Genomic DNA, 24842 nt, shown 5'->3' on the forward strand with positions numbered 1-24842 from the left:
GTTAAAAGCTCCACAAAAACAGACACTATTACTTCTAAGTTTCTACCTCTGAACCAATTAGTATAAGACTATACACAATGGTGAGTTTTTAATCAACATTTGTTAGAAGAATGAAAATTGAGTCTTAAAGACAGGTAGGCATCTGCCCAGATTTATCCAAATATGAATTCAGTAGCCGAATCCGGAAAAACTGCATAAGAGGGCTTTGCCACCACCTCTGACCTCTTCCTCTCCCACCCTGTGCATCTACTTGAAGCCCTGGAAGTATCTGTATTACCTACATCATATCCCTTTTTTCCCTACTGGGAAATCCTCTTTCTGTGCTCTGAATAATATTAAAAATAACTCTTCTAGCCCTTCCTCCTCCTTCCAGCTGCCCAAAGAACACGGCTGGCAACCTCCCTTGTTCACCTCTACTCCCTCGCCAGAACCAGGCACGTGACTCCAGCTCAACTCCTAACTCCCAATTCCTCAGGTTACCAAGAGCTATTTCAGGCCATGGAAGCCACATAGTCCCCTCCTCCCCATCCTCTGGGCCATATCCTAGCTTAGCCCTTCCTGAAAGGTCCATCATACCAATAGCCAAGTCAGCATCTCCCAACACCCATATCCATCTTATCCCCAGCTATCTTCATTTTCTACTTCTTCAGCCTCATCTTCTTCTTCATCATCGTCATCATCATCATCATCATCACCAATCATCATCAAATATGAAGTGCCTGTTCTCATGTACTGCTCTACTAGAGCTACAAAGAATAATTTCATGTATACCTTTGCTTTCAGAGAGCTTGACGCCCCCTTTATTTTCATAGAGAAACAAACAATGTGCAATCTTGTGTTGAAAAAAAGGCCAGCTAACAAGAAATTTTAAATCCATTCTCAACTGTTGGGCACTTATATGTCAAAGATGTAAGGTGAGATGAACAACAAAGGGGTGCAATTTAAATTGTAACGTTATAAACTAAGTAAGTGTTAAGGAGACCTAACAAAAAGGAACGAACTTGTTAACCAGAGAAGACTTCCTGGAAGAGGTAAGTTTTAAGTAATATTGTAAATTTTATATTCAATATGGTAAAAAAAATAATAATAAAAAAATTATTAAAGGTACATAGTGATAGGTAAATTTCCCTCTAGTTCCTCATCCCGTCCCCCAGCTTCCAGGAAAAAGCACTGGTACCAGTGTATAGTGTATATTTCCAGCGGTAATCAAGATATCGAAAGCAATAAGGGGGTATAGATTGTTGGAGAGCATGAGAGGGCTTTTATATCAGTGCCTTGACAGAGGACCAATATGCTACTTCTTCCTAAATATGTTCTCCTCTTAACACACTTACCGAGTTGCTGAGCTCTGAACAGAACCCTGAATCACCTTTTATGACTTTTACCAATTTTTCGATATCCACTTTTCTTCCTCCCTCTTTTTCCGTTTCTGGGCTGGGATGCCCTCTACCTAGGACTTCTCTGATTGGCTGCTCTCTGGCCTCTCCATGGAGGAGGGTAAGCACTCCCACCCTTTTGTGGGGAGAAACCGTTGAGCCTTTTAAAGTGTAGCTGCCACCCTATCACCTTAACCTGGCAATAGAGAATTAGGAAATCGAAAAGTGACCCTTCTGTTAGCCTTGGAGGCCTTCAGCTGCCCGCTGTCCTAGCCTCTTTTGGGGGGGGGGGGGGGTTCTGCAGCAGGAGAGTCCTCGGTGCTTCTTTCTGAAGTTTGAGCACATTTGCGCCTTCCTTTCTACCTAACTCAGGTCACCGCCAGTGGAGATACGCGCCTTCCCTTTCTCTGAGGCTGTTGTCCCACATCTCCACGCCTCTGCTTCCCCAAGTCTGTGGGGGATTTTGGGGTGCGTTATCGCTGACGGGAGGAGTTAGCTCCTGCGGAGGCAGTATGGCCTGGGTGAAATTTGGACAGCCATTTGGTCCTCAGGTCGGGAGGCACCGCAGGGCCAAGGCCCGAGTTGCCTCTAGAGTCTCGTGGGGGAATGCCGGGGCCGCCAGACTGGTGCAGAGAACACAGCGCGGCTGGCCGGGGGAGCCGGGTAACCAGCGCGTGAGGTTGGGGAGCCAGGGCCGCTCGGGCCGCCAGGGCAAGGAAGAGGGAGCCGCGGCCCGGGGCTGCGCGGCAAGCGCGGTGCAGCCAGGCGCAGGACGGCCGCCAGGGAGCGCTACGGGCTCCCGCTCGCCCGCCCCCCGGTAGGCGGGGCTGCGCTCTCCCCGCAGCCGCCGCCGCAGCCGCCGCCTGGGCCGCCCCGTGTCCCCGGTGGAGCCGCCGCCGCCGCCGCCGGGAGCTCGATGCGGACGGAGCCCGGGCCGGGCCATGGGGATCCTCAGCATCACGGACCAGGTCAGTCCTCCTGTCCTTTCCCGCCTCCTCCCTCCAGGTCCCGGCGCTGCCGCCACGCGAGTCCGGGGATGTGCGGCCTAGGCTGGGCCCGAGCCCCGGGCTTCCGCGGTTCCCGCCCCACCCCGCGCTCCCCTCAACCGAGCCGGTGTCCTTGGGGGCCTGGCGACCCGCGAGACACAGCGGGAACCCCCTTCAGCCAGGACCCTAGAGCGGAGCCCCTCCAGCGACGCCCCCCCTCAAACCTGATATCCTCCTGCTCCCCCTCCTGGGTTCCGCTCCGGCCCGCTCCCTGAACGCCGGTTCTCCCTGCAGCCGCCCCTGGTCCAGGCCATCTTTAGCCGAGATGTGGAGGAAGTGCGTTCCCTCCTCTCGCAGAAGGAGAACATCAATGTGCTGGTGAGTTGAGATCAGGAAGGATGGCTAGCCTGTAATCTGGGCCCTGGTGTTCCGGACCCCTCCCTAACAGTGGGGCGGCTCCGTGTTCTCCTCGGTTCGGATGAAGCCACAGCTCTTTCAATCCCGAGATGGGCGTCCACTCTGTCTTTGGTGATGGAGAGCAGGTTTGATTCTGAGCACAGATCAGCGGGGCTGAGGATGCCCAGAAACGGTGTTCTCATCTGAACCATCAGTGTCTGCAGCACCTCCTCCCCTCTTGGAAGGAGGTTGTTTCACTAGCCCCTTGGCCCTGACCCCCTGACTCCACCCTCCCTAGGTCCTTGCTTTAACCCAGGATTGGGATTTAGGAGGCTGCAGAACCTATGGAAAGAGGTTGTGGGGAAAGACCTGGGGCTCTAAGACTTGGGCTGAGGTCCTCCACAATTCACCCCCACAGTTGTTCCTCTTTTTTGCCTTCCCAGGACCAAGAGAGGCGAACCCCACTGCATGCTGCTGCCTATGTAGGCGATGTCCCCATCCTCCAGTTGCTACTGATGTCAGGTGAAAGTGGGGAGCTGGAAGGTGTGGCACCTAGGGAGGTGACCTGAGGGGAGGAGTCTCTTTTTTCAGTATCCAAGGATTATTCTCTGGTGCTGGGTCCAGGCGAGGCTACAACTCCATCCCTATTCCCTGGCCTGATTACTGGCTTCCTTCCCTACCTCTTCTTCACCTCCCCTCAAAGGAGGAAATTTTATCCCCACAGGTGCTAATGTCAACGCTAAGGACACACTGTGGCTGACCCCTCTTCATCGTGCTGCTGCCTCCCGAAATGAGGTACAGGTTTCCCACCGCCTTTCACGCTTCCAAAGAGGATGATTTGATTAAAGGTAGAGGTTAAGGGTTGGAGAGCATTAGTCCTCTGCACTACAAGCTGGTCTAACCTAGGGTAGAGAGAAGACCAGACCTTCACCCCTCCCTCTTACCCCTAGAACTGGCTGGTAAGGGGGTGTTGCCAGCTGAGTGTTGCCAGCTGATGTGACGTCAGGGAAGAGCTTAACACTGGGCTGGCAGACTGCAGGGGACCCTGCTGCCAGGCCTGAGTGACTCATCCCTCCCTGGGGGGCCACCTTGGAGTCTGATCCCACTCTGGGCACTGAGGTTTTTTCCCTTGTGATGAAGGGGCATACCTGCCCCTCAGTCAGCATGAAAGTTGACAGCATAGGGGTCAAACGCCTCTCAGTTCGGTTTGTCAACCCTGGAGAGTGGGAAAAGGAGACCTCCCTCTTGGTTAAACAGTCATTTCCCTGGTTCTGGCCACCAGGGAAGGGGAGGGCCATTTTAGCCTGGGTTTCGGAGAGGAACCAGTATCTGTTTGCTTACCTAGGTAATGAAAATGCTTTTGGTGCCTATGGAAGGGCTGAAGGAAGGCATTTGGGGCATTAATGTCACAGGATTGTTTATCTTTCCTAGAAGTAGTAGGGGATTGGGATCTTCTACATGTATGGATTTGTTTGGTAGTGGCTATCTATGTGGGTGAAGATTTTCAGGGTCTGAGTTGGGGTACGATACTAAGTGGTTTAAGGAAGAGCAAGGAATCCATAATTTCTTCAGCAAGGTAGGGAAGATTTGAAGTTCCGAGGGGATCCAGAAGAAGGTATTGAGAGGCTAGATATGTTGGAAAAAAGACTGTGCGGGGGTGAGATCGGGCCACATATGTCATGCTGACCTATTTTTCCCTTCATTTCCTATTGTTTACCTCCTGCTCCCCTCTGTCATCTCTCTTATCCCCTGCTCTTCAACAGAAGGTGCTGGGGCTGCTGCTGGCACATTCAGCAGATGTGAATGCCCGGGACAAGCTGTGGCAGACACCATTGCACGTGGCTGCCGCCAACCGGGCCACCAAGTGTGCCGAGGCTCTGGCACCCCTGTTGAGCAGCCTCAACGTGGCTGACAGGAGCGGACGCAGTGCCCTGCACCACGCAGTGCATAGTGGGCACCTAGAGGTGAGGATCTCTCTCAGTTCACGTCTACCCTAGTGCCTCCTCTTTCCTTTCTACTCACCTTCCTTGGTTTCTGGGCTGTCAGGCCTAAGGCCTAGGGAAGAGAAGCCTGGATGGTTATGTGAGTACTTGGGCTCAAGTGCCGAATAAGTGGTCAAATTAGCTGGGAATTCTTGACTTGAACTTCAGGAGGGTGGTAAACTCTGTGGAGACACATGGAAAATGTTCACCTTTTTCTGAAGTAAGAGTCCATGTCTTTCAATACATTTTCAAAGACTTTTCAAAATAGTTTACAAATCATCAGATCACCTGAAGAGACTCAGACTTGAGTTTCTCTCAGACTTCCATATCTGTGTGGGATCTCCTTAGTACCTGTTTCCTCTGTTCCCTCTAGTTCTCTGGATTGTTCTGTTCAAGAGCAAAAACATTAGGTTGCCTCAGCCTTTCTGGGAGCTGAGGCCTTTGCTCATAGGTACATTGAACGCAAGAACCTGGTTTTGAACAGGTGTCTTTCATGTCTTGATACAGACAGTGAACCTACTCCTCAACAAAGGAGCCAGCCTAAATGTCTGTGACAAAAAGGAGCGGCAGCCTCTGCACTGGGCAGCTTTTCTAGGTAAGACAGGATTCACAGGAAGAGCAGGAATTTGACATTTAGGATTCCTAAGGCAGAAGAGGGGGTTGTAGCCTTCGAAAAGAGGCCCTCAGGGCCTTAAGAGTTCACCCTCCTTAAGAGCATCCCCTCTTCCCAGGGCATTTGGAGGTCCTAAAACTGCTGGTGGCACGGGGAGCAGACCTTGGCTGCAAGGATCGCAAGGGCTATGGGCTACTACATACAGCTGCTGCCAGTGGTCAGATTGAAGTGGTGAAGTACTTGCTCCGGATGGGGGCCGAGGTCAGAGTGCTGAGCACAGGGGCTGTGGGTGGACGAAAGGCAGGGAGTCGGAGGTCAGAGTCTGTTATCTAGATATAAAGGTGTGGTTTTGGGAGGCAAGGAAGATGCTGTGAGAAGGTCCAAATGATGCTTACCTTAAGTAATAGTGCCCTCAGTCTTTTGGGTCAAGAACCTGAGGGGGCTGAGGCAGTTGTTGGATTTCTGGGATCCTCTAGGCTGTCCGTTTAAACTGATACCTTCCTTACCCCCTTACCCTCACCCCTGGAAATCCAGATCGATGAGCCCAACGCTTTTGGAAACACAGCTTTACACATCGCTTGCTACCTGGGCCAGGATGCTGTGGCTATTGAGCTGGTGAATGCAGGAGCCAATGTCAACCAGCCGAATGACAAGGGCTTCACGCCACTACATGTGGCTGCAGTCTCCACCAATGGCGCTCTCTGCTTGGAGCTGCTGGTCAATAACGGGGCTGATGTCAACTACCAGGTGCCTGAAGGGGATGAGGCTGAGACCAGTGGGGAGAGGAGCCTGGCTCTGGGGGTCCTGACCATATCTTCCCCTCTAGATAACTCTCTGGGGAATTGTCCACTTGCTGCCTGGGTTGAGCAGACCTTGCCAGGGACCAGGGAGTGTGGGCTGAGAAGATGTCCATATGACCACGCCATCCTCAGAGATGTGTCCTTTGGAAGGGGGAACAGGGCATTCTCTGCTTTGCACTGAAAAACAACCAGCCACCCAACGAACCAACCAAACATGTTTCCACAGAGCAAAGAAGGGAAAAGTCCTCTGCATATGGCTGCCATCCATGGCCGTTTCACCCGCTCTCAGATCCTCATCCAGAATGGTATGGCCTCAGGGACTTTGTGCTCCCTTCCCCTCCCCTAGAGAACTCATCTTTAGAAACCCCTTTTCTTCCTTATTCCACCTCCCACCCCATCTTCGTTAGGATGAGTACTTGGAACTCTGAGCTAGGCACCTATGGAAATGGCCCTGCTCAGTCTGCCCTGTCCCTTAAGGCTTATGAACAAGATAACAGATGTAGGTAACACATGCTTAGCCTGGCAGTTGGCATGTACTGAGCACTCAGAACATAGTGAACTGCTGTGAGTGGTCTGAAGCCTAAGGTCAGTCTGAGTTTGTATGTGTGTTCATCCCCCTCAGGCAGCGAGATTGATTGTGCTGACAAATTTGGGAACACGCCACTACATGTGGCCGCTCGCTATGGACACGAGCTGCTCATCAGCACCCTTATGACCAATGGCGCGGATACTGCCCGGTGAGTCAGAACCCCTAGCCCCACTTCTAGGCTGCCTCAGATCTGTACAGATCACATCAAACATGGAGGCACGAAGAAACTTGCCAAAGGGAAGCTCATGATCTCTTAAACTGATGATGGGCCACTGAAAAGAGGTCTCTAACTGGTCCATCCTTGACCCAAAGGCTGAGTCTCAACTTCTCCCCCAGGCGCGGCATCCACGACATGTTCCCCTTGCACTTAGCTGTTCTCTTTGGATTCTCTGACTGTTGCCGTAAGCTTCTTTCCTCAGGTATGTGCTGACCGATTGGGGATTGTGCAGGTGTATAGTGTTGCAGAGGCCTTTCCTCTCTGCTCAGCACCCTCAGATGGGATCTCTGGCTGTTCTGGCCCTGCAGGTCAGCTGTACAGCATTGTATCTTCACTCAGCAATGAGCACGTGCTTTCAGCTGGGTTTGACATCAATACGCCTGATAACCTTGGCCGCACCTGTCTTCATGCTGCTGCTTCTGGAGGGTGAGTTCTCTTCCCTCTCCCCCAGATCTTGAGAAGAGAATTGGGCAAGGGTCGGCCCCTCTTTTTCCTGCCCAAATCTCTCCCCTTCTCACAGTGAGAGCAGTCACAGTAGAAGGGGCTGTCTAGTTCCATCCTTCCTTAGCCCCTCCCTGTGCCTGTGGCTTCTCCTTGAGGCTCTCTTAACCCTCATCCTCCTTTTTAGGAATGTTGAATGTCTTAATTTGCTGTTGAGCAGTGGAGCTGACTTGAGGAGAAGAGACAAATTTGGAAGGTGTGTTGATATGCAGGGGTGTACATAGGGATTGTCTGATTACAGAGAGAAATGGTAGAACGAGGGGTGGGGAGTTGGAGACTAAGTGAGGAGAATATTACAGAGCAGCTTTTGGCTGCACATCCGAGTACATTTGGATCTGTCCCTGATTCTTCTACCCTCCCTCCTCCACTTCTTTCCAGGACCCCACTGCACTATGCAGCCGCCAACGGCAGCTACCAGTGTGCTGTAACACTGGTAACTGCTGGGGCAGGTGTCAATGAGGCCGACTGCAAAGGCTGCTCTCCCCTCCACTATGCTGCCGCCTCCGACACCTACAGGAGGTGAGGCTCCCACTTTGGCCTTCTCAACCTCACTCACCTCCCTGAGCCTTCCCCTGATTTCTTTATTCTCCCTCCCACAGAGCGGAACCCCACTCATCTTCTAGCCACGATGCTGAAGAGGACGAGCCACTGAAGGAGTCCCGTAGGAAGGAGGCCTTCTTGTGAGTAGCTGAGAAGACCCCTGGGTTGCGCTTGCCCAGCAGTACCAACTCTGGTCCTCTTATTCTCCCACCCACTGCGAATCCCACCACCACACTTCTGCTGCCGTGTTGTCGGTCAGCCAGCAGTGTGTTTGGAGCACTCTTAATTTAGCGTTGTGAGTAAAGACAAAAGTATGAGGCTTAGTTCCTTCCCTCAAGGAATGGATGGTTTCTTGAGAGGATCAGAAAAACCAAATACAGAATCATTTGTTTATTCTACAAGCATCAATTGAGTAATTACTTATTTGATACCAAGTACTGTTCTGGGTACTAAGGATAAAGAATGAATTATCCCAAATTTCTGCTTTTCGAAAGCTAATAATCTGTTGGGGAAGATGACCGAAAGGGCATTTAAGCATTCTAATGTAAGATGTTAATAATAGAAGAAACTGGGTACCGAATATATGGGAACTCTATACTATTGTCACAGTTTTTCTCTAAACCTAAGATTTTTCTAAAATAAAAGGTTTATTTTTTTTTTAAAGTGGGTACTTACAATCCAAGAGGCTCAGCTGTGTGACATTTGGCAAGTAACTTAATCTCCCTCAGTTTCCTCAACCATAGTAGGGATAAGAGTGGTATCTATCTCATAGGATGATTATGAGGATTACATGATAAATTGCACATGAAGTACCTAGAAGAACAGTGCTTGAAACATAGCAAGTGCTAAGTAGTGTCATCACTATTAGTACAAGTACTACTGAGCTATAAGAAGGGTGCCAAGGGAATACAGAGCAGGAGGCACCTACCTGGGAAGGTTGGGGAAGGCCTCCCAGAGGAGGGGATGTGGGGGCCAAGCTTGAAATGAGTAGACTTCTTCAGTTGGGCTGAGAGGAGAAGGCGTTTCAGGCAGGGGGTCAGTGTGCCTGGAGATGAGAGGAGAGTGTCAGTCAGCAGGAGGTTGGTAACTGGTATTTGCACTCTAGGTTCTCTAGGAGAGTGTTCAAAGGGTAAAGGAGGGCATTGAAGCTAGAGTGGTTCCCGGCAGACCTGGCAGAGGGGTGGGTCTGGAGCTGGGGTCAAATAGGCAGGAGTAAGCCTACCTAGAGCAGGCTGCGTGTCGGCCAACTAGGCCTAGAGGGGCTCCCTTGCCCCTCTCCCTCTCCCAGAACTGTGCCCTCCAGGACTGGGCCTGTCCCCACCTCACAGTCTGCCTCTGCCCCCAGCTGTCTGGAGTTCTTACTGGATAATGGTGCAGACCCCTCCCTGCGGGACAGGCAGGGCTACACAGCTGTGCACTATGCAGCCGCCTATGGCAACAGACAGAACCTCGAACTGGTACGTCTGGGATCTAGCCTGGGATAGGGGAGGCAGGGGCAGGGCACACAGTCTACCTTTGTGTTTCTGGATTCTGGGACCAAGGGGTGACTGAATTAAATGTGGTCTCTAGATCCAGGGACTCAGGCTTACTGTGGGTGAGGAGCAGGAGTAATATCTTGGGAGTTCCCAAACCTCAGCATCTCCTGCCCTGTCCATTGCAGCTCTTAGAAATGTCCTTTAACTGCCTGGAGGATGTGGAGAGCACCATTCCAGTCAGCCCTTTGCACTTAGCTGTGAGTCCCAGCTTTTTCCTTTTGCCTTCCTTGTCCCTACCTGCCCCAGGCCCACACACAAGTACACGCACTTGTGACTCTGTCCTTGGTTTCTGCCTTCTTGCAGGGACATAGCAAGCAGGCAATGACCTAGAGATGGGGAGGGGTATAGTACATGTTAAGAGCCTGAGGGGCATGAGGAGCTCATGGGGAGGGCTGCTGCCTGAAGTTTCCCCATGGGCCCCAAGAGCAAAGTGAGGCAGCATCCCAAGCTGTAGCCATTGGTTGCCTGTACCATCCCCCCACCAGGCCTACAACGGTCACTGTGAAGCCCTGAAGACACTGGCTGAGACGCTGGTGAATCTGGATGTAAGGGACCACAAAGGCCGAACCGCGCTCTTCCTGGCCACTGAGCGAGGCTCTACTGAGTGTGTGGAGGTGCTTACGGCCCACGGCGCCTCTGCCCTCATCAAGGAGCGCAAGCGCAAGTGGACCCCCCTGCACGCTGCTGGTTCGTATGCCCTTTAGGCTGCTCCCTCCCCTTGCCACACCGGGCCTTGGAGACTGGTCCTCAGTCCCTCCTGAATGGAATTGGGGTTGAGAGGAAGTGGGGTGAGGAGGATGGAAACATCATGTCCTGATTTGTAGCTTCCTATACCCTTGCCCCATAATCTCCACCCTCGAACCATTTAGCCCAGACCTGGCTTCCTTCTCTTTGACCATGCCCTGACACAGGCCCCCTTTCCTTCTAGCTGCCTCTGGCCACACTGATTCCCTGCACTTGCTGATTGACAGTGGGGAACGAGCTGACATCACAGATGTCATAGATGCCTATGGACAGTGAGTGTGGGCCAGGGGTGGGGTGCAGGGTTTTCCATCCCTGCCAGGCCCTCAGCCTTTCTTCTGCCCCCTCTATAGAACCCCACTGATGCTGGCCATCATGAATGGCCATGTGGACTGTGTACATCTGCTGCTAGAGAAAGGATCCACAGCTGATGCTGCTGACCTCCGGGGCCGCACTGCCCTCCACCGTGGGGTGAGTGAGCTCCTGGGTGGGGTTGCACAGAGCCAGGCCTGGATGTGGGAGCACAGGACCCACCAACAGTAGTACATCAGATTGTCCAGCAGGTGGGCCAGGATTTTGTGCCCAGGGTCTTATAGGATCTCACTGCATTTGCTCCAGGATGACTACCTGACATCTGCAGCTGATTTCCCTGATTACCTTGCTTTGTAATCACATGCAGCCTCTTGTATACCACCCAGACTACCCCAAAATACTCTGCTATCCCTGTCCCATTGGATAATGATGCCACTACCTTGGTCCTTCTTCACTATCACCTGTCTTAAAGCTACCTCTCCCTCATCCCACAAGATTCTGTTATCCCTTAGTCTCCTTACTCTGCATTATTTATTTCCCACTCCAGAGCACTAGGATTCACTCTCACCATCCTGATTGTACATGGAGAGTGAATAAAGGAGTTGCTGATCTCTAACACTTAGAATCATTGTAAAGACTGAGATTGGAGCCCTGGATGTGGTTCTTACTCCTGTGCCAGCCCCATTGACTGGCCATTGGAAAGGAAGTGGCTCCTTACCTCCACTCTCCACCCGCATGTCACCCACAGGCAGTGACTGGCTGTGAGGACTGCCTGGCTGCCCTGCTGGACCATGATGCATTTGTGCTGTGCCGAGACTTCAAAGGCCGCACACCCATTCATCTGGCCTCGGCCTGTGGCCATACTGCAGTCCTGCGGACCCTGCTGCAGGCCGCCCTTTCCACAGACCCCCTGGATGCTGGAGTGGATTACAGTGGATACTCGCCCATGCACTGGGCCTCCTACACTGGTACGAGTCTGGAGCCTTTGCAAGCACAGGAATGTGCACAGAGACCGAGGACCAGTGGGTTGAGGGAGGGACCTGGGTTGATCTGGATCTGGGAATGGAATGGAGTGTCAGGAGGTAGGACAGGACAGATGCAGGGTATCTTATTGTCATTTCTCTCCATCACCATCCTTCTTCATATCTAGGACATGAAGATTGTCTGGAGTTGTTACTTGAACACAGCCCATTTTCATACCTGGAAGGAAACCCCTTCACTCCTTTGCACTGTGCAGTGTAAGTCACTTCCTACACCTCAGCCATGCTCAAAGGTCTGTGACTTGGGCAGTCCAATTCCTTTGCTCCTCCTGCTGAGCCATCCTCTTTCCTCAGAATTAATAACCAGGACAGCACCACAGAGATGCTGCTGGGAGCTCTGGGTGCCAAGATTGTGAACAGCCGAGATGCCAAAGGACGGTGAGTGGCAGAATGCGGGGGAAACCTGTGTTTCTCTGGCCTCTTTCTGCTTAAGTGGAAGAGCCTTCCCTATCTCACTCTGCCTTGACCTCCACCCCGTAGGACCCCTCTTCACGCCGCTGCCTTCGCGGACAATGTCTCTGGGCTCCGGATGCTACTGCAGCATCAGGCCGAGGTGAACGCCACTGACCATACTGGCCGCACTGCGCTCATGATGGCGGCTGAGAACGGGCAGACCGCTGCTGTGGGTGTGTAGGGGCTGTGTGTGGAAGGGAGGAGCTTCCTTTGGGTTTTTGCAAGATGGGGTAGCCCTGCTTATAGGGTTCAGGAAACCGGCAGTTTTGGGTGCTTTACCCTCTGAAGATGGGATGCAAAGTATATGCAGACAGGAGGGTGGAGAGCCCAAATGTTCTTGTGGGGAAGTGTCAGTCCCTCTCTGTCCCCTTTCTCTTATAGAATTTCTGCTGTATCGAGGGAAGGCAGACCTTACTGTGTTGGACGAGAACAAGAACACTGCCCTCCACTTGGCTTGTAGCAAGGTACTGCCTGGAGTGGTAGCGATGAGGGGTGCATAGGGCAGGGCTTGAAGAGAGCTGGGACGGGCTTGATAGGAGGGAGGACTACAGTGGCCACCCTGTCCAGTGGTGGGATACTTCTTTGTCTCCCCCTGCCACACTCCACAACTCCTCCTCTATGGCCTGTAATGCTTCTACTTCACAAATCTCCACTCTCTGTCCCTCTCCCTCAGGGCCATGAGAAATGTGCCCTCATGATCCTGGCAGAAACCCAAGACCTTGGCCTTATCAATGCTACCAACAGTGCGCTGCAGATGTGAGTGCCCAGGGAAGGGGGCTCCTGGCTGGGGGAGGCAGGTGGGTGAAGAAAGAGCATTCCAGGAGCTCTCTGGAGCTCACAGTGTCTGCTTAGTGCCCTTGTTACTCTGGCTGGGGGTAGAAGGTCAACTTGGCCTCCCACCGACTTCATGCTCCTTCTCTTCCTTTTCTTCCAAGGCCTCTCCACATTGCTGCCCGGAATGGTCTAGCTTCTGTGGTACAGGCCCTGCTGAGTCGTGGGGCCACAGTGCTGGCTGTGGATGAAGAAGGTGGGTGAGGTCCAGAGCCTCCATCTCTCCTGGGTTTGGGGTCAGGGACGTTCTTTAGGAGGTGACTTCTTAAACTTGTTATAAACTGGGTATCCTTCCCAAGGGATCTCTTCAGAACAGGGACCCAACACCAACATGCTAGAGTCTCTGAAGGGAGTCTTCCAGAACTAGGTGGAGCCAGCAGGGTCATCAGGGAGACCCTCTGTACCCCTCAGCATCCTGTTGCCCATGCTCTGCTCTTAGCCCCACACTTCAGCAGTCTGTCAGCCTCACTAGGGCCTAATGGACCTTGATTTCTGGCCTGCCTTGGCTCCCTCTACAGATAAGAGAGCTCAGGACCCCGGGGAAGGTGAATGGGGACTCAGGGATACAGGACCTTAGTTCTTCCCCTTGCCCTGCAGGTCACACTCCAGCACTGGCCTGCGCTCCCAACAAAGATGTGGCAGACTGCCTGGCCTTGATCCTTTCCACCATGAAGCCTTTCCCACCCAAGGACGCCGTTAGTCCTTTCAGCTTCAGCTTGCTCAAGAACTGCGGCATTGCAGCAGCCAAGACGGTGGGTGGCTGTGGGGCCCTGCCCCACGGGGCCTCCTGCCCCTACAGCCAGGAGCGGCACGGCGCCATTGGGTTAGATGGCTGCTACTCTGAGTAGCCCCCCTCCAGTGTCCCTCTCCCTACTGGTGGCTTGATATATTATTCTATTTATTTAGAAAAAGTCTATACATTTAGGGCACTTTAAAGGAGAACACGACTGGGTTGGGGGTCAGAGAGGGGAAAAAAAGCACTGGGGAGCAGCCGCTCACCCCTTTGCCACACCATCCTGGCCTGGCAGGGGTCTGGGACTGACAGGGAGCACCCCAGGCCCTTGGTACCCCAGGGGCAGCCCCTTCTGCCAAGTGTCCCAAAATGATTGCTAAATGCCTGGTTCCCCTTCTCTTTTACCCCATCTCTCAGTTCCCCCTTTCTGCTGCCAGCTCCCCCACCTCTTCCCTCTGACTCTCCTCTCTGTGTCCCCCTGCCCCTACTGCCAGGCAGATCCTCTCTTCTTCCATACCCATCACTGCCTCCCTGCTCGGCCGGCTCCTCCATCCCCGCAGCAGTGAGAAGCCTTAATTTCTGGTACTGTGTGAGCACTCTGGGGGTGTCCCCCTCCCCCTTCAGGGGCAGCTAGCGGACAAGGGGGGAGGGTATTTAGCACTGGGGCCTGGAGTTTTACCCCCACTTCTGTACCCCATCACCCCTAAAGTTCAAATGCAAAACACTTGAAGCAGCAACTACTGTACCTGGGCCCCAATCCTGTACTCTCCCCTGGCTCCTCATATGCAAATCAAGGGCTGGTTCTGTCCCCACAGCCTGCCCCTCCCTGCTTTCCTCCCCTCCTGGCCTGGCCCCCTAACCACGCACTTTAATCTCGCTTCTTTCTTTTATCTTCTTTTGGGAGGTCAGAGCCTCTGGCCATTCCCTCCCTGGCTCTCCTCTCCCTTAACTTTGAGGCTTGTCATGAATTTTTAAGTAAGCATTTTATCCGTTAGGGGAAGAAACAAATTAATTTCCTGCGCATTTCAAACCACAGCCCTATTATGTCCTATGTGTTTCAGGCATGTGTTTGCATGTGTGTGGAGAGAGGGACCATGTTCTTCCTCCTGTGCCCCCCAACCCCATAGTTCCTCTCTGCTCCCTGTCTGCCACCACCTTCCATTATGTCCAAGAGTACCCACCGCCCCCAGTCACTCCTGATCTGAAGCCAAAGATGGTGCGAGGGGCAGGGCAGACTAGGGACTCTGGCTACTAGGGACCCAGGCTTCCCCTCCAGTGTGAAGATAAAGCTCTGATCTAAGGAGCATCCAACAGATACTGTGGCTTGGTCCCTGCCTTCCCAGCAGCAGGGAGAGAGGGGTTGAACTAGGGGCTGCACTGAGAAGATTCCTCAAAGTGGCAACCCAAAAGCCAAACTGGGCTGGGGCGGGGGCAGTTTTTTCTCTAAATGTAGCATTGAATTTGGCCCTGGTCCCTTCAAATGCCCTGTCCATCCATCTCCTAGCTAAGCCTCCTGGACAGTTGGACCCGCTCCCACTCCCATAGCCCAGTGTTCCCTTCCTCACACTCAATACCTCAGCCCGGGGCCAAGACACAGAACTTGAATAGAGGTCATGCCCCCTCCACCCCCACAGTGCATCCTTGCCCAGTTTGGCTGCCATCAGTATTGTCCCCTGAGAACTGGACAGGCTTCGTTTACACAGAAGAGGGTCTCCCCACAGGGGATCCCTCAGTCGTCTGCCCCTACCCACGCTTGCTTTATTCACAGTCTTACCTATTTTTCACTTGTGGCCCCTGCAAATCTTGCCACCCTTGCCAAGGGTGGGGTGAGGGAAGAGGGGCCATCCCAGGGCCCCTCCCTCCCTAACAGATACCCTTAACCATACCTCATGCTGGTTCCCTAATGCCTGGGGTGTTTGTCCAAGTCCTTTTTTTTTTTTTTTTTTTTTTTTTGTCATGGCCCCTTTTATCCTCTCTCTGTGTGTCTTGCTTTCCCCACCCCTCAGTTCCTAAACCATTTCAAAGCTTCCTAATGACCATTATTGGTAAGAAGGATTGTGCAGCTTTTTAGTTTTTATTTTTGTTTTCAAAGCCAAAGGGCCTTGAGACGCCCCTCTTGCCCACCTCCCTTCACACTCTGTCCTCCCCTGTACGACAATCAATGTGACCTCTCTTAAGGGCTGCAGCCCCCCACCCCCCCATTTCCCCATCCTGCTGGTTCTGCAGAGCTTGCCCCCAAACTTCGATTCTCTTCCTGGAATCTTCCCATTCCACCCCCTCCCTCTCATTTTGGTGCTGGGAATTAGGTGGTGGGGGGCAGGGGAACAGGAAGTTGGGACCTCCAGAGAAGACTCTCGGGGTACCAGTCGTGTTCTCCTTTATCAACGTTTGGCAATGACAGGAAGAATTGGAGTATTTGTTGTGAGCCCCATCGTTTTGCTAGATGAGATTTCCGGTGGCTGCCCACTCCCTACTGCCCCTTCAGCACACCTGTCAGCAGTGCTGGGGTAGGTGGGGTCTCCTCTGTCCCTCCTCATGTGGCTGTGAGGAGGCCTGGAGGACAAGCAGCCTCCTTTCCTTATGCCAAAGGAAATCCCACACCCTACCCCGGGTTCTCCAGCCCCTAGTGTTTTTTGAAGCATTTTGACCATTCTCATGGCCACTGCATATTTATTTTAATGTTAATATTTTTTTTAAACCTCTTTGACTTAAACGGGTGTGGAGAAGTAAAACAGGCAGAATGCCCCCCAATCTTCAGGGAGTAGGGTGGGGAGGAAACCTCTCCTTCCCTTAACCTGCTCTCTTTCCCTTCCCCTCTCCCACCGCAGCTCTAAAGCACTTGCTTCAAGTTAATAAGCACTTTTGAGAAAAAGCCTATTTTAAGTGAGGACCCTGGGAGCAGCCCCAGGTCCCAGCAAAGGAGACAGCGAGGGCTACATAGGAGACAGGGAAACAGATGTGTGAATCAGAGGGCGAGATGAAAAGAGCCAGTTTTTAGTTTCTGATTTTTGGGGCATACGTTTCTGATTGGGCGGTGGCTTTGGTAGGGTTGTGTACTATCCTTCAGAAAAGCAAATGGCACAAACTGTGGGTCCTAGGATGGACCAACAGACCCAGGTCACTGCCACTGTCCAGCTGAGACTGATGGGCCACCTCCCCCATCCCCTGGCCCCCTGAGCCATAGGACTGCTGAAAACCACTGAATGTACAGCCCAGGTTGGGGTGGGGAGCAGCCCCTGGGGGAGGGGGCTTCTCCTTTTGTTTGGTGCTGTGGGGGTGGGAGAGATCAGACTGAGGGACTGCCACCCCACTTAGACATGTGTTCTTTGGGGTGGAGGGGCTGAGGAGGGCCCACCTCCCTCTCCAGCCCCAGCCATGGCCCCTCTTCCTTCCTCATCCCTATCCGTTTGACTGTAAGTCCAGCTCACCTTTGCCTTCAATATGTAACCAAAGGAAAACTCAATACTGTTTCCACCACTGTCTGCCCACCCGAGCACCTTCTTACTCCCTAGACCTAGAAGGGGAGAAGAGGCTGGGGACACGTAGGGCCAGAGTGTACGGTTCTGCAGCTGTACCCCCAAAACCTCCTCTGGGGTCTTGGAAGGGGCCCTGAGAGGTGGGGTGAGGCCAGGCTAGAGGGGCTGGGAGCAGACACGCTCTGGATCTTGTGCACATGCGTGTTTCTTTGTCTGAATGACTTCAGTGACTGTGCTCCAGCAGAGAGGCCCCTTCCTCCTTTCCTCTCCACCATTCTTCACCCTCTCCCCACACCCAGTGTTCATCCCCCGTCTCCCCTTCCCACCGCAAAGGAAAATAGCCTTACAGACCCTAACCCAGAAACTCTCCTCCTGGGGCAAACCAGTGTGGGGCCCCATCCTGCCTAGTTTGAACCTTACCTTGTAAGGAGGAGGGCAAAGGAGCCCCTTCCCCCCATTGTGATGGCTCCAGCCCTCCATGGCCTTGACCCATGTTGGGCAAGGGCAGATGTGAGGAATCTTCGAGGACCAAGCCCAGTGGTCTGGGAAGAGGGAGGTAGAGAGGGAAGGGTCTGACTTGAGGACTCCCACCTCCCAACCCAATCCCTAGAGAAGCGACCAAATACCAGAGATGAGAGGAAGCTGGGGAGGAAAGGGTCTGCTCTATGAATTACTTGAAGGTACTGACTCCGAGGCTGCTGTTGCCCACTTGGGTGTGAGGAGGACACTGTCACTGCATCTGGGAGGGCAGAGGGTGGCGGGTGATGAGAGGATCCGCCCTTGGCCCGCACTCACTCCTGCTAGGCCCCTTCCCTGGGGAGCCTGGCTTTGCCCCCAGGGAAATTGGGGAGAACCTTCCCCTCCCATCTTCATCCCTCACTCTGGGCACCCTCTCCAATTGCACTAAAGTAGCTGTTGTGCCAGTCTTACCCCCACACCAGGGTGGGGTCTGCTTCCAGTCCTTTCTCTCCCATGGCCTCCACTCCCGTCCCAGACAATCTCCTTGTTCCTTGTATTCCTGGATAGCTCAGCTTTGTATGTGTGTGTTTGGGGGTGGGGGTGGGTTATGGCTGGAGTGGGTTTGGTAGGGGTTTGGGAAGGGCTAGGGGAAAGACGGAGGATAAAGTCTCCTACCCCCCTTCCTCAACTCCAAGCCACAGAAGCCTGGGAGGGAGGGTGCCTACTCTCGCTGCCGTGTGTCTTGCAGATGTGCCAAAATGGGGGTGGGTGGGAGGGAAGGGAAGGGGGGGAGGGTGCCTGGCAGAGCGGCCCCCAGGGTGGCTCTCTCAAAGCAATACAGTTCCTCCTGCCTGGGGGACGGCAAGACAGGGGAGAGGGTTGGGTTGGGGACCTGGGGGTTCCCTGTGTACAGCTGTGTATAATCAGGGGTGTTCTCTGTCTGGTACCCGATGTGGGCGTCTATGTGTGTGTGATCCTCCCCTTCCCCATGCCCTGCATGACCTGTGATGCTGCAGACACCACCATCCTGTGTGCAGAGGTGTGTTGGGGGCACTGAGGGGCATGTTCCATGTCCTTTTGCACCCTCCACCCTGTGATCCATGTACTCGGTTGTAGGAAGTAAAAAGAACTGAGCACAATTCACTGGATTCTAGTTGAATCTTTCTCTAAGCAATTTCCCCCTTTCTGCCCTCCTCCCTGCCCTGGATCCGCCTGTGGTGCTAGCGTTGGGGTCGGGGGTGTTTAATGCTGGTGGGCAGCAATAAAGGGCAGATCTGCCCAGATGCCTGTATTTCCAGGGTGCTGAGGGCAGAAGGAAAAAGTGGGGACCTCAGTGCATTGCCCCACCCCTCCCCCTCCCCCCTGGGCTAAAGCACAATGCTCTTCCTGCAGAATTATGCACCCTGCACTCTCCAGGCCCCTACTCATGTCCTCCCTTGACCTGCTTTGAGCCCCTCTCCCACTACTACATCCTGGTTTTCTATGCTGTTTTGGTGCAAGTACAACTGTCATAGTCATGGCTTTGGGATGGGTTCTGTTTATTAAAATCCTATTGCTCCTACTGGCCCTGTGTCCCGCCTCCATTCCTGTGGTTGGGGGGAAGGAAGGGCAAGCTGGACGCCTTTCCACTGGCCCCCATCAGCCATCAGAGACCAGGGGCTGTAGCTGCTCCTCCAGCAGAGCTATGGTGAGCATGAGGCTGCCCCCCAGCAGCAGCCCCAGCCCCTGCAGTAGCACCTCGAGCGTAGGGAGGGGCTCAGGAGGACGAAGAAGGGCTGGTAGCTGAAAGAAAAAGAACATCAGGATCTTGACCTTTTTTCTGTCCCCAAAACATGAGAGGAAAGTATCAGGAAGTATCAGCAGTCCCTGCCCAAACCCTTCCAGCCTGTTGTTTCTTAGGCCCTGTGGCCCTGTGGTCCAGCAAGCTTCCAGGTGGCCAGCGATGCAAATGGGGGGATTGCTACTTCCCTCCTCCATACCCCCCTCCCCCCTTCCCATGTTTTCTCCACACCACCTCACACCTCACCATGTCCACAAGGGCCACATAGAGGAAGACCCCAGCAGTGACCCCAAACACCCAGGGAGTGAGGGGGACAGGGCCCAAACTGAGCCCCACCCCCAGGGCTGCACCCCCCAGTCCCAGAGCTCCAGACACCAGGCTTAGCAGCAGCAGTCGCCGAAAGGGCAGCCCTGCCCGGAGCAGCATTGCATAATCACCTTTTGGGAAGAGAGGATAGGGTAGGAGGGGATAAGCCAGGGTTGCCCCTCACCCGTGTTACCTCCAAGTTCCACCCAACCCCACTTCTGCCATTCCTACCCAGTTCATGGGGCAGCTCATGGCAGAAGACCGCTAGGGTGGTGCTGAAGCCACTGGAGAAGCCATCAGAGAAGGCAGCACCTGGGTTAACAGGACTAGAGGTGAGCAGTCTGGAAGAAAGCTCTCTCCAGGCCTACATTCCCCCTCTGGTCCTCTCATCTTGCCCCTTCCTGTTAGCCCACTTCTAGCCCCAGCTAATAACTAGAAGCCTCTGACCTGCCTCCCTCCATCCCCCCACCTCACCTATGGCCAGCCCATCAGTGAGGTTGTGCAGACCGTCTCCCAGGAGGACCATCCATGTTATATTGGCATCACCGCCACCCTGATGTCCGTGACTGTGACCTTGGTGCCCAGGAGGGGCTGGGGCTGTTGGGGACTGGCTATCCTGCTCCCTGTGGCCCTGAGCCCCTAGATCTGCAGAAAGAAAGGCAAGGACCATGTCGGTGGCTGCAAGTGAGACTGGGAGCCAGGACCCTACTCTTCATTTTCTCCTCTAGTCACCTGGAACTGCCGATAGGGGCTGAAGTACCATCCCACTGCCATCTTCTGGGTCCAGGTTTGGTGTTCCAAGATCTTTTCTTTTTCGCCTGCAGCATCTCTGAAATAAGGGGGTATCCTTCCCAGTAGAGGAGGCAGCAGCGCTGCGGTCTAAGGAGAGGCCACACTACTGGCTGGGAAAATGAACACCTGGTTCTGTTTCTGGCACTTGGGGGTGTTTTTCTGGCCTCTACTCTCTTCCCAGGATTGCACCTCCTTGTTTCTTGTTGCCTTGAACTCTGGAGAGGAGGCTGTTCAGCAGAAGTCCTGGGTCTATGCTGAGGGATCCCTACCCACTCCCTGGTAATGGTCAGGGCCTGCAGTCAAGCAAATGGCGGAGCCAGGAGCACACTTGGCCCCTCACTTCCTGGCTTCTGTGGCCAGTTCTTGGCTAGGACTCTGGTCTCGGCAGAAGGAAGAGAAAAGGGAGTCACTCACTGGCCTGAGCCCTCGGCGTTGTAGCACGTTCTCCAGCATGAAGAGCAGGAAGAGACCACCGAGCACTGACACCCCTGGACCCAGGTCTTCCTCTGGTTGCCCACTAGGTCCGGCGTGCTGCCCTCCTTGTGCCTGACAGAGAGGAGGTGAGGGCAGACCCCAGAAGACCCTGCACCGGACAACATCCCCCTCCTGGATGGGAGGTGGCAAGTCTTCACTCATACACTGCTAGAAGGCAGCTGTGGGCTGACAGAGAGGGAGGGGATACCCTATGACTGGGAACACCTTGGATATGAGGGGGCTCTCTGTGGGGGGGGGGGAGTGGCAGGGAAACAAGGAAGGGGCTCCACGTACATGCGGCAGCAGGTGTAGCAGTGCATCCCCAGAAAGAGTGCCCACGGCCAGGGCCCCCAGGAAGCCCAACAGGGGCCGCAATAGACGAGATCCCAGGAGCCGCAGCAGCAGCAGGGAGAGGGGAGCAGGGAGGCTGAGCAGCAGGACTGCCAGGGCACTATGAACCAGGGCTGGGGAAAATCAGGGGCTGAAGTTAGGCCGGGGCTGGAGGGGGCGGGCTCAGAGGCAAAGAGATGCTGTAAGGGGAGGCAGGACCCCAATAAAACCCCTTTCTTGGTGTGGGGCCCACTCCCTACCAGACTTCAGGGTGCTCCACCACCCACTCTCCCCCACTGACCAGACAGTAGATCCCCTGGGGGGTTTGGGGCCAGGGCCTGGATGCAGACGCGGCTGTCGATCTGATAAAGCAGGGCTGGGCACAGCAGAGCGAACTGATGAGGGGTCAGAGGAGCAGCAGGGCTCAGGCCAAAATTGACCAGCAGCTGGGAGCCATTCAGACACTAGGGGAGTTAGGAGTCATACATTGAACTGTGACTCAGATATTTAACGTCTGCCCTTCCATTTTGCATGGACTCCTGGGTCTCTCCCAGGGTTCCCAGTGCATCAGGGCCTGGGGAAAGGTATGTGTAGTGGTAAGTGTGTATTCATTATTGATGATTATTCAACCCAATACAAATAGTTTAATGCAGATTGGGTGCTAGTGAACATTATTACCATATCCCAAGCACCTGATGATTTCATTGATTTGGTCATGGAGTTGCTTGGACAACAAGAAGTCTAGAATCTTAGAAGGGAAGAGAGCCTGAAATGCCATCAACCTTTCTCTCAACAGCCCTCTCACGTGTTTATCCAACCTTAGCTTGAATGCTGCCTGCGATGGGGTGCTCACTCTCACTAGGCCTGTTTTAGGGTTAGCTTGGGCTGCTGTCTGGTGCACGTGGAACAAGTTCATTGTCTTTCCAGATGAAGACAGCCGTCAGCTCCCTGCAAATCTCCTCTTCATATAACCAGCCCCACAGCTTACCCTGGGCTGCTTCTCTGGTTTCTTTGCTTTGCCAAGTGTGACCCATAAACTGGGTCTTGGAGTTCTAGGTGTGGCTTATCTGCTCTGAGCCCATAGGGAACATTTTTCATATTGGAATAACAGACCCTAAGACCACGTCTGGATTTTTTTTTTAAGTAACTGTATTAATTACTGACTTTAAATATTTCATGCTAATCTAAGTCTCATGGCTCCTTCTCCCTCTCCAAAGATCATCAGACTCACATCCTCATTCAGATGGTCAGCCAGTGAATGGTCCAGCAGCAGAAGCCTGTGAAATAGGTCCAGGCCCGAGGGGGCTGGCCCATGGGGTGGTGGTGGGGCCTTTGGCTCCTCCAGGTCACCCCACCCGGAGGGATCCAGAGGCAGCTCAGCCCAGACATCCACACTCAACTCAGGGTTCTGTGGCCTGGAATGGATGGGTGGGATAGCAAGTCAGACTTGCTCATGTTCTCTGAGAAACTTCCTTGAGAGGCTGCCAGGGAGTGTGGTGGAAAAGGAATGACTAGCCTCTGGCTGCAGTTACTGGGATCCAGAATGGAATGTCAGATCCCTGGGAGGATCTAAGAATTGTCAATTTATAGGAACGGGAGCCATGGGGGGCGAGAGGAAACAGGGGCGGGGGAATAGCCCAAAATGCTACAAATCTGGAGCCAAGTCAGCCTGGAGACATTGAGCATTGTTGGGATTAAGAGCAAGGAATTGAAGGGCCCAGGACTTAGAAGAGGAGAGAATTAGAAGGCAGTCGAGGCAAAAAGTGCCTCGAAGAGATACAAGGAATCAGGTACTGAAATTTTCTAATCCCTGGAATCTGATTTTAGGAGCCAGAAAATTTAGGCAACTGGAGACTGATCTAAACACTGAAAAGAACTGGGATGTGGGATTTTAGGGTAGGGGAGGGGTTTAGTACCTGTGCGTGGAATTGTCTCCAGCTGGCGGTGCAGCCCGACCAGCTGGAGGCCCGTGGTGTCCCAGGCGCAGCCCCTGGACTCGGCCTAGCCCCAGGCTGTGGAGAAGCCTTGCAAGGCCCCCTGCAGTTAGTGTGCCATTTTCCCCGTACAGGCCGAACAACTGGGCCAAGTAATGGTTCTGTTCCTGCTCAGCGGGGCCCAAGTTGGGGGCTGAGCCCTCTCCCCAGCCCAAGGCCACACATATACACAGGCCAGCTAGCAGATGACTCACTGGGAGCCCCATTACTGGGGGAAACTGGTCAGAGGCTCTGGTTCCAGCTTCTATTCCCCCCGGAACATTCTGAGGACTGTGCCCTGGAAGAACAAGGAAGAAGGGGTGGGGTTCCTGCCCTGTCTAGCTCAGGGCCAGAGGGGATTCCTCACTCCTGGTATAATCCCCACCTTAAATCCAGCAGTATCTCCCACTCTAGCCTCCTCCTTCCTTCTCCATTGCCTCCCCCTGAAACAACCTCTCTTTTCATTTGCCAGCTCCTAGAAGAGGTTCCCTGACCAGAGTGCTGCCCTTACCTAATCCAGAGCTGACAGTCCATTTCCTGTCCCCTAAATTCCACCCCTCAGCCTTCTCCCATCTCTTTATCCCTCCTCAATCCCCAGAACTTCACCCCTGCTGGTAGCATAAGAGCTCCGTCACCTCAGATCCCTGTCAAGCCTTGCCGTGGACGTTAAGAGGTTCCTGAGTCAGGTAGGGGAGCCCAGTTCAGCCTCCAGGTGCCCAGGTGGAGTGGAGGCCACGTCAGATGGAAGGCTGGGATGGACAAGCCCCCTCCCCCAGCCCACCTGCCTTGGGGCGGAGTCAGGGGCGGGGTAAGTATGGGAAGGCTCACTGGAGAGAGGCGTTAATGGTTCACTGGTTTCTTGGGTAGAGGTCAAAGGTCAGTCTCTGCTGGGGCCCCCAGTAGGGAGGGGCCACCCTCTGCCCCTGGAAGAGCCACATGGCTAAGGAGAATCTGGGCCTAGCCTTTTCTTCTAAATAATCCACCCCCTAAACCACTTGATCCCATTTTAGCGTTTCCCTGCTTGTACTCCTACCCCACCTACCTTACATCTGGCACTAGGCTTCATTCATCTCCACCCTCATTTCTACATTCCCTGAGGAATTTGGACCCAGGTGTCCCTAAGCTGGAGAAGAGGGTGAAGAGGCAGAGAAGTGGCAACCCCAGATGCATGGGAAAAAATTGTTTTTAGCAATTTCTCACCCCAGAGAATAAGAGCCAGAGCTCAGAATCAATGACCAAGAAAGAGGAAGCTCTGGTGGGAAGAAGAAAGTATCTGGGCTCCCTTCAAGTGTCCCACCTGGCTTAAGATCAGGGGAGCACAAATCTGGGGTGATTGGTTCAGGGGCTGAGGCTGTTATTACCTGACAGCAGGAGACAGGACGCCCAGAGGAAGGGGGACACAGCCTTCTTGGTTCCAGCTGTGGGGAAGGGGGGGTAGGTAGGCCCTCGGGCAAGGGTCACCTGCAGGGAGGGAGCAGGGGAGGGACACTACCTTAAAGGGGCAGGCATGCTTTGCTAAGGTCTCCTAACAGGAAACCTGTTTCCCCTCCTCCTAGGAACACCCCACCTTCCCAAACACCCAGCTGCTAACCTCTGCATTTTCCCAC

General features: G+C 53.7%; 2 protein-coding genes across 4 annotated transcripts; one reads left to right on the forward strand and one right to left on the reverse strand.

Annotated features, from left to right (window-relative positions):
* The first annotated feature begins 2202 nt into the window (after positions 1-2202).
* ANKRD52 (ankyrin repeat domain 52) lies at positions 2203-19141 on the forward strand. Of its 2 annotated transcripts, XM_016165807.2 has the most exons (28): positions 2203-2344; positions 2657-2740; positions 3202-3280; positions 3483-3553; positions 4522-4722; positions 5248-5335; positions 5472-5614; positions 5888-6100; positions 6380-6458; positions 6776-6890; positions 7079-7161; positions 7268-7385; positions 7588-7656; positions 7839-7979; positions 8060-8140; positions 9346-9457; positions 9661-9732; positions 10021-10222; positions 10464-10551; positions 10630-10747; positions 11337-11556; positions 11739-11826; positions 11923-12006; positions 12109-12254; positions 12463-12545; positions 12755-12837; positions 13017-13108; positions 13510-19141. In XM_016165807.2, the coding sequence occupies exons 1-28, from the start codon at positions 2318-2320 to the stop codon at positions 13758-13760; spliced, it is 3231 nt and encodes a 1076-aa protein (XP_016021293.1). In that variant the 5' UTR covers positions 2203-2317; the 3' UTR covers positions 13761-19141. The 2 variants fall into 2 exon arrangements, with proteins under 2 accessions (XP_016021293.1, XP_036091826.1); XM_036235933.1 differs by lacking the exon at positions 9661-9732 and having other exon boundaries at positions 13510-15275.
* Positions 19102-24688, reverse strand: SLC39A5 (solute carrier family 39 member 5). Of its 2 annotated transcripts, none has more exons than XM_016165809.2 (11): positions 24597-24688; positions 23179-23533; positions 22494-22677; positions 21564-21726; positions 21227-21396; positions 20873-21004; positions 20399-20495; positions 20141-20311; positions 19898-19978; positions 19607-19797; positions 19102-19362 (listed from the first exon to the last, which is right to left on the reverse strand). In XM_016165809.2, the coding sequence occupies exons 2-11, from the start codon at positions 23460-23462 to the stop codon at positions 19219-19221; spliced, it is 1617 nt and encodes a 538-aa protein (XP_016021295.1). In that variant the 5' UTR covers positions 23463-23533; positions 24597-24688; the 3' UTR covers positions 19102-19218. The 2 variants fall into 2 exon arrangements, with proteins under 2 accessions (XP_016021295.1, XP_016021294.1); XM_016165808.2 differs by having other exon boundaries at positions 19141-19362; positions 20873-21064.
* Between the last annotated feature and the right edge of the window lie 154 nt (positions 24689-24842).

This window comes from Rousettus aegyptiacus, unplaced genomic scaffold (assembly GCF_014176215.1).
Source record: "Rousettus aegyptiacus isolate mRouAeg1 unplaced genomic scaffold, mRouAeg1.p scaffold_m13_p_2, whole genome shotgun sequence".
NCBI lineage: Eukaryota > Metazoa > Chordata > Mammalia > Chiroptera > Pteropodidae > Rousettus > Rousettus aegyptiacus.